This window comes from Lotus japonicus, chromosome 3 (genome assembly GCF_012489685.1).
Source record: "Lotus japonicus ecotype B-129 chromosome 3, LjGifu_v1.2".
NCBI classification, from domain to species: Eukaryota; Viridiplantae; Streptophyta; class Magnoliopsida; order Fabales; family Fabaceae; genus Lotus; species Lotus japonicus.
This window is the reverse complement of record NC_080043.1, coordinates 1,203,072-1,217,051: the sequence shown is the minus strand read 5'-3', so window position 1 is coordinate 1,217,051 and position 13,980 is coordinate 1,203,072. Positions and strand designations below refer to the sequence as shown.

General features: G+C 33.6%; 1 protein-coding gene across 2 annotated transcripts; it reads right to left on the bottom strand.

The window, feature by feature from the left end:
- Positions 1-3,225: 3,225 nt before the first annotated feature.
- LOC130749688 (peptide deformylase 1A, chloroplastic/mitochondrial-like) lies at positions 3,226-6,285 on the bottom strand. 2 transcript variants are annotated; one of them, XR_009023019.1, is made up of 5 exons: positions 5,859-6,285; positions 4,456-4,584; positions 4,276-4,343; positions 3,915-4,112; positions 3,653-3,789 (listed from the first exon to the last, which is right to left on the bottom strand). XR_009023019.1 is itself a non-coding variant. In XM_057603063.1 (4 exons), the coding sequence occupies exons 1-4, from the start codon at positions 6,246-6,248 to the stop codon at positions 3,549-3,551; spliced, it is 828 nt and encodes a 275-aa protein (XP_057459046.1). In that variant the 5' UTR covers positions 6,249-6,285; the 3' UTR covers positions 3,226-3,548. The 2 variants fall into 2 exon arrangements, 1 of the variants encoding a protein (XP_057459046.1); XM_057603063.1 differs by lacking the exon at positions 3,915-4,112 and having other exon boundaries at positions 3,226-3,789.
- Positions 6,286-13,980: the final 7,695 nt, after the last annotated feature.

The window sequence follows — 13,980 nt, the reverse complement described above, 5'->3', positions numbered from 1 at the left end:
ATTTAATTTTTTTGGAATTCGTCACTTATTTCATGGGCATTTAACCTTAAAACTCAAGAATTTCGAACAAAAATTGAAAATTTCCACCAACACTCTAACATTTGCAAAAATTTAGCATGAGAAAGTTTGGTTAAAGTTCTCCTTCATCATATTATGAAACGTGGAGAATTTAATTTTTTTCGAATTTCGTCACTCATTCCATGGGCTAACATCTTTAAAACACATGAATTACGGCTAAAAACAAAAAAAAAACTACACCGATACTAAACACAATTCATAATATTAATCCTGAGTATAACTTAGTTAAAGACTCCCTTCTTTATTTATACCATGAAACTCAAAAAATTAAATTTTTTTAGATTTCGCAACTAAATTCATGGGCTAACCCACCTTTAAAACTCACGAATTTCGACAAAAAATTGAAAATTTGCACCAACACTAAAATATTTGCCCATATTTTACGTTGAGAAAGTTTGGTTAAGGCTCCCCTTAATCATATGATGAAGCTTGCCAAAATTAATTTTTTTGAATTCTGTCACCCATTCCAAGGGCTAATACATTTAAAATTCAAGAATTTTAACAAAAAATTGACAATTTCAACCGGCACTCAAACATTTGAAAAATTTTGGACTTAAGAAAGTTTGGTTATATTTTCCCTTCATCATATAACATATAATGAAACTCTTAAAAATTAATTTTTTTGAATTCTGTCACCCATTCCAAGGGCTAATAAAAATTCAAGAATTTTGACTAAAAATTGAAAATTTACACCAACACTCAGAAATTTGCACAAATTTTAGCTTGAGAATATTTGATTAAAGCACCCCTTCATTATATGATGAAACTTGTAAAATTTAATTTTTTTGGAATTCGTCACTTATTTCATGGGCATTTAACCTTAAAACTCAAGAATTTCGAACAAAAATTGAAAATTTCCACCAACACTCTAACATTTGCAAAAATTTAGCATGAGAAAGTTTGGTTAAAGTTCTCCTTCATCATATTATGAAATGTGGAGAATTTAATTTTTTTCGAATTTCGTCACTCATTCCATGGGCTAACATCTTTCAAACACATGAATTACGGCTAAAAACAAAAAAAAAACTACACCGATACTAAACACAATTCATAATATTAATCCTGAGTATAACTTAGTTAAAGACTTCCCTTCTCTATACCATGAAACTCAAAAAAATAAATTTTTTAGATTTCGCAACTAAATTCATGGGCTAACACTTTTAAAACTCACGAATTTTGACAAAAAATTGAAAAATTGCACCAAAACTAAAATATGTGCCCATATTTTACGTTGAGAAAGTTTGGTTAAGGCTCTCCTTAATCATATGATGAAACTCGCCAAAATTAATTTTTTTTTAATTCCGTCACTCATTCTAAGGGCTAATACATTTAAAGTTCAAGAATTTTGACAAAAAATTGACAATTTCAACCAACACTAAAACATTTGAACAAATTTTGACTTGAGAAAGTTTGGTTATAGTTGCCCTTCATCATATAATGAAACTCTTAAAAATTAATTTTTTTGAATTTTGTCACCCATTATATTTAAAATTCAAGAATTTCGATTAAAAATTGGAAATTTACACCAACACTCAGAAATTTGCACAAATTTTAGCTTGATAAAATTTGATTAAAGCACCCCTTCATTATATGATGAAACTTGTAAAATATAATTTTTTTTAGAATTCGTCACTTATTTCATGGGCATTTAACTTTAAAACTCAAGAATTTTGAACAAAAATTGAAAATTTCCACCAACACTCTAACATTTTCACAAAGTTAGCATGAGAAAGTTTGGTTAAATTTCTCCTTCATCATATTATGAAACGTGGGGAATTTAATTTTTTTTCAGATTTCATCACTCATTCCATGGACTAACACCTTTAAAACAGAGGAACTAAGGCTAAAAACAAAAAAACTACACCGATACTAAAAAAGTTAATAATATTAATCCCGAGTAAAACTTAGTTAAAGCCTCCCTTCTTTATACCATGAAACTCAAAAAATTTAAATTATTTAGATTTCGCAACTAAATCCATGGGCACACCTTTAAAACTCACAAATTTCGACAAAAAATTGAAAATTTGCACCAACACTAAAAAATTTGCCCATATTTTACGTTGAGAAAGTTTGGTTAAGGCTCCCCTTAATCATACGATGAAACTCGGAAAAATTAATTTTTTTAAATTCTGTCACCAATCCAAGGGCTAATACATTTAGGCTTAATTGCAACTTTGGTCCTTGACGTTTACCAATTCCACAATTTTAGTCCCCACCTAATTTAATTACACGGATGGCCCCTGACTTTGCTGCTCGTCTGCAATGTTGGTCCTGTCGTTTATTTGTTAACGAAAGAGGCTTACGTGGATGTCCAATTGGAGAGAGAAAGAATGACTGAAGAGAGAGGGAAGCACGTGAGTTGCACGTAAGACCTGCAACGGTCATCTTCTACCCTCTTCCTCCTTAAAAAATAGAGCACCGTGAGGAAGATGCTTCAAAGCTTGAGATTTAGCGAAAAGGGAAGAGATAAAGAACGAACGAGTCCCTAGAGGCGAGGAAGAAGGTTGAATCAATTGCTGGTCTCTTTCTCTCTCCAATTCAACTTCCACATCAGCTAAGTGACCATCCACGTAAACCTCATCCATTAACAAACAAACGGTAGGACCAACGTGGCAGACTGCCAGCAAAGTCATGGATCATCTGTGTAATTAAATTAGGTGGGGGACTAAAATCGTGGAATTGGTAAACGTCAAGGACCAAAATTGCAATTACGTCTACATTTAAAATTCAAGAATTTTGAGAAAAATATTGAAAATTTCAACCAACATCAAATTTTGGCTTGAAAAAGTTTGGTTAAAGTTCCCCTTTATCATATAATGAAACTCTGAAAAATTAATTTCTTTGAATTCCGTCACCCATTCCAAAAACATAACGGGAGAGGCTTAAAGCTCACTATTATTTTCAAAATAAGGGTGTATTCCAAAGAAAATATTTTGTAAGGGCCTTAACCAAAGTACCCCTATTTTAGGGGGACCTCCAACTTTTAAGTCTTTTAGTAAACTTAATTAAGTGCTTATAACAGTAAGCTTTTATAACATAGATGTTTAGTCATAAATTAATTTGAGAAGCTTATTGAAATAAACTCAAAATGTTATAGGTAAGCATAAACTCTTACTCATAAGTTAACCTGAGCAGCTTAATAAGCCAAAAAAAAAAAGCATTTATGTTATATAAGTTTATTTCATGCACAAACACGAACCAAATTCCAATAATCTGTTTTATGTCTCGTGCGGTCTCTAAACATCATGACTGAATACCCACTATAAAATTAAATGAAAAATCCATATCCCGAGTAATAAAACCTAAATGAAGTGTATTGATCAGAAAATAATATCAGATTGCAGTAACAATTGCTGCAGTATGAACAACAAATATTACAGAAAATTTACTTCCGAACTGAGACAAAATTTCTAACTTAATGCATCTGGATCACATGCTACAAAATTTCACCAACATGCACCAAAAACTTGTTAGCGGGGGCCAAGTTTGGGGCACCCAGGGGCAAGAGGCATATCCCAGTTTCTTGAAGTTCTGAAAGTATTTGGTAACATCTTATCAACATACAGTGTTCCATCTAGGTGATCACACTCATGTTGCAAAATCCGGGCCTGCCAACCTGAAGCTTTTATTTTGATGGGTTCACCATCGCGATCAAAACCTGTAACCTCAACGTCAAGGTACCTCTCTACCACAGCACTATATCCTGAGACACTGCAAAATGTTGTGGCAGATGAAGATGTTACACATTATAGCCAACATAAACTATAAAAGAGTAAGGATATATCAACAACTTCAACCACACAGAATCTCAGGTATTTGTTCTAGAGGAAGCATACATGGACATAATGGTATAACTTAAGAGAAAGTCATTAAATGATATCGTAGAAGTTGCTGTGGTGCCTCCATCTTCTAAATTGATCCTATAGAGTCTTCTTTATCATACTAGAGTAATTTAGAAAAATAAGGGCATGACCATGATCTCATGAAATTCCAAGCCAATACTCAAGAAAGGGCCAAGAGTATCAATCAAGAGCCTGGAAAGACATTATAAATATTCAATTGATTATGCACAAGTCCTAAAAGTGAAATTTCAATGAGTAATAAGAGAAATACAAAGCTTCCCACTGGATAATTTAGAAGAGCAAGCAAGGCAACAGAAAAAAAAAGGAACAAATAGTTAATAAATGATTGCCACACCTCAAGCACCCTTCAAAAAACAGTGCAGTCCTGTTGCTCTTCTTCTCTAGTTTAGGATTCAGGATCACCTGCCTCAAGAGAACTAAAATAATGACGTGTGTATTACTGAAGTAACAGGCCTTAAGAACAAAATTGTGAATATCATTTCAGCAGCCTCCATTTGTTAGCAGATGGACATACCAAAAGATCAAAAGGCCTTCTGTCCTGTGCTTTGATTTCTGCTTCAACTTGTGCTTTTATCTCTTGTGGTTTGATCTCTCCCTTTGTGTCGTAACCCATATATTCTTTTTTATCTTCCAAAACAATTATCTGCACGACACAAAAGAACATATCTTTTAAGCAGCCCACATTCTCACATATTTTCTCTTCTTATTTTTGTTATCCCAAGTCCCAAGATAACGCAAATACATATATGCCATGTATATAAGACTAACTTTATAGCACAACCTGCAATTGTTTTGATAAGCTTATGACCTACTTATAAGTTGTTTTGAGCTTATTTTCATAAGCTACTTAAATTATCGTACGAATTAAGCACTTGTACCTACTAATAGCATGTTTTGCTTCATGGTAAAATGTTCTAGAATCAATTCTAGATAGAAGCTACAAGTCTTAACTGGTGAGTAAACATGCATTCAATTCTAATTTAAGCTTATTCATCAAATAAGCTTATAACTAAGGATGCGTTAAGTAATCAGCTTAAATTAAGCTCTTATAACACTAAGCACTTATCACATATACACTAATTTGAAAAGCTTATTGAAATAAGCTCACTCCTCACATATAAAGGCTTTATTCATAAGCTCTTTGGAGCATGTTAAAAAGATAATATCAAAGCAGCTAAGTTATAAGCTATTGTAATAAGCACTTAAACGTGTTTATGTCATTAGATATACTCAAATAAGCTCCTCCATGGATGACCTCCCCTTCCCCTCCCCAACCCATATGTCCCCCAGCTCTTACCACTTATCTGTCCTTCGGGCACTATCTTATAGCATATGTATTTATGTAAGTGTTAGGGAAACTTAGATAAATAGCTTATCGCCTACTACCTATAAGTTATATGAGCTTATTTTCATAAGATGTTCAAATTAGTTTACAATTAAGAGCTTATGCTTACCTATCACCTATTTTGAGTATATTTCAATAATTTTATCAAATAAACTTATTGTCAGCGCTTAATTAAGCTTATACTCAAAGTCTCAAACAACCCACATACATACCCTGAAGGGCTTCACTAATCAAATAAGCTTATAAATCATGATGAGCTTAAATAATCAACTTAATTAAGCTCTTATGACACTAAACACTTATCATATACTGATATAAGCGCTTATTTGAGAAGCTAATTGAAATAAACTCACATATAAGGCGTATTCATAAGCTAATTTGAGCATATTATAAAGATAAAATCAAAACAGCTACTACTTCATAAGCTATTTTCATAAGCTTATCTAACCGCGTGTGTAAGTATTTATACTATAAGATAAGTTCAAATAAGCTCATCCAAACGCAATCAACTTCAAAATAACGTTTTTGTTGATTAATCAATTTAATCAAACACCATTAACCAACCCACATACCCTGAAGGGAAGTCCAATTTGTGGGGCAGCGAGACCAACACCAGGTGCATTCCTCATGACACGGATCATGTCATCGATGATCTTCTGCACCTTCTCCGACTTCATCTCACTGGGATCAACTTCACGTGCAGGCTGGTGCAGAACGGGATCTCCAGCTTTCACAACCTTCGGCAATGTCAGACCCGAAAACCAACCTGCCTTTGATGATGAAGAAGAAGAAGAAGATGATGCTGTGGAGTTGAAGGGCCTGCATTGTTTCGAGCTCGATGCTGATTCTGCGGTGCTGGTGCTGCTACTACAAGCTGAGGGTGTTGCGACGCCGTTGGCGAGTGCGAACATGAGCGGCGGAGCCGGGCGGAAACGCCACGCTAGCCGCTGCACCGCTGCCATGCTTTAAAATCGCAATTTCATTTTAATCCCCAAATTTATTCTACAAATTCAATTGTATAATGTATATATACTGGTATTTTTTTCAAAAGGGTATATTTTTTTGAAGGTATTTAAAGGGTATATACTGGTTAAATAAAGAATAATTTGATATCCTTTAGAAAAAAGAATAATTTGATAGAGTGAATTGAATAGTCATTTCGCCGTTACAAAAGTGCATATCACCTATTCGTATGTTGGCGTATGGATCACTTGCTGAAAGCCTAGATGTGTATATGTTTGAATTGATGATTTAGAGTGATTTGTCACCGGTGTGGACACATTATTTGATGCTTAGTACTTGAGGATGCAAAACAATGAAAACACTAGGCACCTACTACAAATGGGGGACTCATGAATTTTCAAGTGTGTTGGGTTCCATTGATTATATGCATTGAGAATGAAAGGATTGCCCGGTTGTGTTGAAATACCAATTTTGTCAAGGTAATTGTGGTAAACCCACAATCATGTTTAAAGTAGTGGCATCACAAGACTTATGGATTCGATATGCACTTTTTGGTATTGCGGGTTTTAACAATTACATCAACGTGTTAAACCAATCAGATGTGTTTATCGACGTTTTGAGCGGAGAAGCTCCCTTTATTCAAAGTGTGATTGAAGAAAGAGATGTGCAACTAATTTTCTATAGTTCAGAAGAGCAACTAGCAGATATTTTCACTAAAGCACTACTAAGAGAAGATTTTAACAACTTAGAGAAGTAATGAGTGCTCAATAACAATTTATTAACGGGGAGTATGTATTGTTGAGTAATGTGCAAATAAGTTAGTGAATTCACTATTGTAAGTGGAGTGTTATATGCGGTTAATGTTAGTGGAAACACTTCATGCTTAGTGGAGTGATTAACTAGGCATTAGACAACTAGTAGTGATTCATTGATATTTGTAACCGTCACTTATCATGTTATAAGTCCCAAAGTATGAGATGCAGAAAATAACAAGTGAAACACAAATTCAACTACTTAAACAATTTCTCTTACTCGAATTTTTCTACTAAGTTACGTAGGAGTAATAACTTTAGCCTATCAATTCGATCTTTCATTGAGTTATTAGTCTCTATTACCATCCCTAAAATACTACGGACCATTGTGATCATAACACTTTCAAGATCTTGTGATAATCAAATATGATAAGACATAGGGGCATTTTATTGTCATTGAAATCAATGTTATAATTATGTGAGCGTAAAATATATAAAAAATATTTAATTCCTTTCCGCCATAAATGTGGTGAATTACTAACTCAGTTGTGACGATTGCAATCTACGTCGAAATTTAATTGCTGTTATTTTATGGTGGTTTAACTGCTGCAGCGTATGTCAATTGTTCTTCCGACAGTTAATGGAAATTGGCGTGCATTTGACTCGCGATGCCAAAATCTATATGGGGATTGGTAAACCGACAAAAAGAATTTTGGCGGCGGTTTAAACCGCCGCTAATATTAACTACAAAAAGTTGAGTTTTGATGTAGTGATCAATTATCTGTGTATGTTAAATTTGTTGGGCTTAGAAGCACTGAACAAAAATGTTTCTCATAGTTTGGAATGAGTGTGGGCTAATTAAATGTCTATGGTTTGTGCTTCAGAAACCTTTAAACAATTTTAAAACACCAAGCTTACAAACACCCATTGTTCCTAAGTTAGGTGATTAACAACTAATAATATACTCTCATCAAGTTAAATATATTTGAACTGGTTTTCTATCATTAAAATTAATGACGACCGCGCTTAAAACTCACTCACACAAAGTGTTTCCCTAAAATTGAATTTTACCTTAACAATCAAATGTATTAAAACGATCCAAACATGTGGAAATGATGAAGTTTCATTCTAGACTTATTATATATAAGTCTAGATCAGAATTCAAATGTATCATACCTTAATCTAACTTAAAATATCATAGCAAGCATCATAAACTATTAGATACATACGTAAGATGAATGGAGATAGTCATATTGCTATATTAACCCTTTTTGGTATTTAATTTCTATTTTCTACGATATGTTATGGAGATCCATAAATAATTGGGAACCCTATGCAGGATGACAGCTTCCCATGCCCAATCAATTTCCCACAAATGGGCATCACGTGGGTATCTTCTTATTTAATTTTCATTGGCGGTGAATATAACATAACCATCATGCCCATGCATGCAATGTACCTTCATAATCTAATAGTATTTATGGTTGAGATCAAGATGCCGACTCAAAGTTCCTAATAATCAGTTTTGACTTTTGAGAACTGGATCCATTAAATTAAATTAAAAGTTGCATTGTTACAATTCTGTACAGACTAAAAGTCTTCGATCATATAACAATGTCAAGTGGATCAGTATCTTATTTAAAGTGTATGTTTGGAAAACTTCTGCAGATCCACGTTTGACCCTGATCCACATTTGCAGAAGCAAGAAATAGTTGCTTTTGGATTTCTGGATCCACGTTTGGCCTCTCCAGATTTGAAACCAAACACACACAAAGTCTTATAAAGATTTACACTTTGTTTGGTTAAGGTGACTTGGCAAGAGAGAGATGGCAAAGACTCAGGTTGTGAAGAGTTAAAGCAACTCTCTCCGTTTGGCAGATATATTACTGTAGCGCAGAGAGAGTTTTTTACGTGGGCTCCACATGCTTTTCTTCCTCTCCTCAAATAGCGAAGAAATGGAGAGCTGTTGTACTTTATCTCTGTTTTAACTATTTTATCCTTACAATTTGAGTTGTCAGTATTTACTTTAATGGACAAAATTGTCAATTGATTAAATTATTATTTTTTCTTTTACTAATATTCATTATCCACATCATTCTTTCTCATCTTCTCTATCATACCAAACAATCTCTTAAAGATCGACTGACACAGTTTTAAAAATTAAATGACAATTTATTATATGAAATATTTACGTGATCATGATCCTTACTGGCTGTAGTATCGCCAAACATGGCGTCTTTAATGGTTTAACATATTTCTTACAGGCAGGCATTAAGCCATAGATAACCATGCATGTCTTAAGCCGCATGCAAGATGAAATTGAATGGTCTGCTGCACATGCCAAATCTTCGGGACTCTCACAATTAGTGGCTAATTCTTCATATATCAACTTCAATCTTGAAGGTTGAAACTTCACACTACAAGAGCTTTGGAACAGACAATTTTGGCACAACTTTGAAAGTTCTTCTCCCCTAGTCTAAATGAATAGTACATATTAAGGAGTAACATTGAATTATTTGGCACAAAAAGGAACTATTTGCGGATAATTACAGGTGACAAAATATTAATCTTATTATATAATTCACTTAATGACAGATAAATAAATAAGCAACCCTTATGGCTAGAGAAACACAGTTTGTAAAGAAATGCAATTATATATGTCTTCCTTTTGCCTATAAAATGAAAATCATTAGATCGTGTACAAAGTAAATGAAGAAATTGGATCCCATTTCTCCTGACTTATACGTAACATTTACTTCAAGCATAGGCTGCATATGCATTTTAATTATTTACTACGTTTAGCATCTCGGGCCGACTAGTTATTCTTGGCACCTTAATTATCACTAATTTTGCTTTATTACGGAGGAAGCGTGTAACATGAGTTAATTCCACTTGTAATTAATTTTGATATTTAGACATAAACTCATCCTACATTCATCCAAGCATATATATGTGTTAGAAGTTAATTCTCACATAACTAAAAATAAATATGACATTGATAGTCTTTATAATAGGTAAAACAACTCATCAACTCTTGAGTTAACTTTTGCGTTAGGTTAGATCTCCTAAATTATAATAATATTATCTGATTCGGCTCATCTAATGTGATTAAACAATCATAACATTTAAGAAAAATGCTAACAACACTCTTTTTTCAATACTGTTTTTTTTATTAGTTAAAATTCATGTGAGCCATAAGAAAATGCTAACAACACTCTCTTTTCAACACTCACTTGAACACTCTCTTTTTGATTGGTTAAAATTCATGTGAGGTCTATTAAAAAATGTAGTTCTCGCTAAATTTGTCATACGTAGCTCGAGTATGCGCACCATGTCTCCTTAAGATTCGAGACGTAGAGATGATTGAAGTGAATTTTATCTTTCCCACTGATTTTTTTTTTCATACACAAGACCAATATCTTTGCTTAATTAGAAACCCAACTATATCTAACCATTAATTCTACTAGGATTTGTCGGTAAAACTGCCTCACATAAAGAATTAAGAATGCGTGTGGCATTCATCTTTTAACTTTGATTTCAAGGGAGAGACAAACTTTTAACTTCGGTTTTGAAGGGGGGAGACCATGGGATGGGGACAATGTGAAAAGTTAACACGAAAAATAAGGATGAAAAACTATAAAATAAAAAAGTCTCAATTAAAAACTAGTCCCTATAATTTCTTCCTATGTAATATATACATATCTTGATCTATATATAAATATGAGCCTTCCCATGAAGCACGAAGCATCCATTTCATTGTAACACAAAACAGGCTTTGACATTTTCATTAGAGAATTAAGCAACAATGAGAAGGAGCAATAATATCCAACCTTCTCCCCTCTGTTTTTCATCAGAGATGATGAAGAGAGAGGAAAAGAGGCAGAGCACCACCTTGATTAGAGAGAAGAAGAGAAACAATATTCCAGCTTCCGATGCAGCGAAGACGAAGAAGACGGAATCATCAGAGACGAAGAAGCTGGAGAGGAAGACGACCGAAGATATCAACGCGAGCGCTGAAGCCTTCATCAATAGCTTCAAGCAGCAGCTCCGGATTCAGAGGCTCCAATCCATTGAGAACTATGAACAAATGCTCGCAAGGGGGCTCTAGCACTATATACAGATACGCTTATATTATATATAATGGTCCTGTTTGTTTGGATGCAGACTAAAAAGTATTTATTAGAGCTTATTTATATGAAAAAGTACTAAATAAGTTTCGATAAGTGTTTTTCGTATGCATTCAAATATGCTCAATATGTGTCTATGTATACATATAGCTATGTGTTGGTGTATCCGTCATATCTATATATATATATATATATTGGTTGATTTAATTTGTTGTTTTCTCTGATCTTAATTAGACTATCATGGTTTAGAGATATATAATTAAGAAAAATAAGGTGCTCAAATTATATAGTCCCTACCTGCAGTCAAAATGGTAATGTATTCTTCATTTGGCCTATCATCGTAAGATATTTATGTAATGAAAGATGTACTGAAATTGTCTAATTTATTTCACAGCGCTATTTTTTTTGGGGGTGAAATAACGGGGCTTAGAGCCCAAACAGAGGGATTAGGACCTCAGATACAAAATGTTGCAAAAATCAAACATGAAAGGCACAATATAAGGGGGGAAGAACCTCAAAAAGCCTATACGTATCTATCATAGAGAGACCATTCTTTGCAAACGCGTCTGCCACCGAATTAGACTCTCTAAACACATGCCTCCAGTGGAAATTATGATCTTGGCCAGCCAGTACTAGCAGGACAATTTCCTTCACCAGTGAGCTGCACGGATGTGTTGGGTAACATCCTTTTAATTTGTTTAAGAGCCCTATAGCAATCTCTGAATCACTCTCTAGCAACACCCTTGAGTACCCTTTTGCTCTGGCAATTCGAAAGCCATGCAAAATACCCCAAAGCTCAGCTTTCAAGACAGAACAGTCCCCAACTTGACATAGTTATTTCACGACTTTTTTACTTGAGTAGTGTAAATTTGGAGTTTATTTACCAATCTAGTGTAACTTTTAAAATATTTACGGATGTAGTGTAAATCGTCACTAGCATCGGCGATATATATATATATATATATATATATATATATATATATATATATATATATATATTTTTTTTTTTTTTTTTCATTTGAGTTAAATCGCTAACAGCCATGGCGACATATATATATTTTTCTAGTATCGCCGTTGAGATTGGCGTTAACCAAATATTATATATATATTTTCTTTAAGTGTCGCCGTTAGTGTTGGCGATTTTGAAAAGTTTTAGTGTCGCCATTTGTTCTTTTATTTTTTATTTTAAACCATTAATGCTTATAGGATTGGCTTCCTTCTGTTTTTTTTTTCCACCTTGACGAAGTTAATAGTTTTAAAACCTAAATATATTAGTATGTATACCCGTGCCGATGCACGGGGGACATATTTCCTAGTATATAATAATTTACTTTTAATATATAGAATTATTTATTTTGTATGAATGGACAAAAAATCTAAATATAATTTATTGTGTTTTTAATTTGTTTATGATATAATAATATAATATTTGTATGAGTTTTGTTTTTCATTTCTCCAAATAAGATGATAGAAAATATGGATTACATATTAAATTACATTTTTTTTACACCATATCATTGTGATTTCCTAAACTCTAAATAAATACGGATGGGTATTCAAAATTTAAAGGATGCAATAATAATATTCTCTTATATAAAATACTATAATATTGAAATTCTAGATCCCTAGGAACAAATGTCCTGCACGATGCTGGGACAATCGATTAGAACATCATATGACTGAAAAGCATGAACACAAAACAACAAACAACTAAAAGAAACAAGGCACAGGAAGTTGTTAACCCAGTTCGGTGAAACTACACCTACATCTGGTTAGCTTTCGCCCAATGAAAAGGAATTCCACTATCTCAAGAACTAGGTATTACAGACACACATGAACACATCAAGTTCATTGTTCTTAACCTAATCTACCCAGTGATATTCTACTTAGAACCACAGCCTAAGTATGAGATTCCCTCTCACTTTTCCTCAATCACTGCCACAGTGATTGGTAACAACAATAACACAAGGTTTGTTTGACACTCAAACACAAAACAGAACTCAGTCTTACTTTATAGAATCAGTGAGCAAGACTAGTTCACAACTAACAAAGACAAAGAACAACTTACACTCTTAAGAACACTTGATCTTCAAGGTAATTCTCTCGATCAACTTCAAGCTTCAGGTCTTTGTCAATATATACTTCAGCAGAGGCGGCTAGGGTTTATTTGGGCTGAAGAACACTTTGATCCAACTCATATCAGTAGAGAATCTTTCAAGATCTGATATGAGTGATCAACAAGTAAAGATAGAAACAAATCTTTTTAATCACAGATTTGCTTCAACAAAAACAACCCGCAACTGGCTCCCAACACACAGTTACTTGACCTTCAAGTAAGCACAGATCATACCATAAAGCATAACCACAAGGGACCCACTTGCATGCCAGCAAGGGCGGATGTCCTGGCCTTCATCAAGGCAGATGTCACAACATCGGCTAGGACATCAGGTTGTTTTTAACAAAATTGATGACAACAAAGGAACAACAAATATATTTATGAAAAAGCAAGAACATTTAATTAAAAATCGCAATACATATCTCTGGTGGAAAAACACCACATTCCAGTAAAGCATACAATTTTTTTGGATATAAAATCCAATCAATCTAATTGTTCACCACCAAGATAAATAAAAAACACAATAAATTTTTTTTCCATAATTGACTTCTGGTTGGTTTAATTTTTCACAAAATTAACTCGTTCATGACTCCAACATGAATAACATGTGGATCATCTTTGTGAATCCCGAACCAAACAGAATGGTTCTCTGTAAGGTTATTCGCCTTTATGAATTTCTTTCACCCGTTCTTCAAAGTGTATTCAGACTCTCGCCTTAGGCTCCAAGCCAATGATT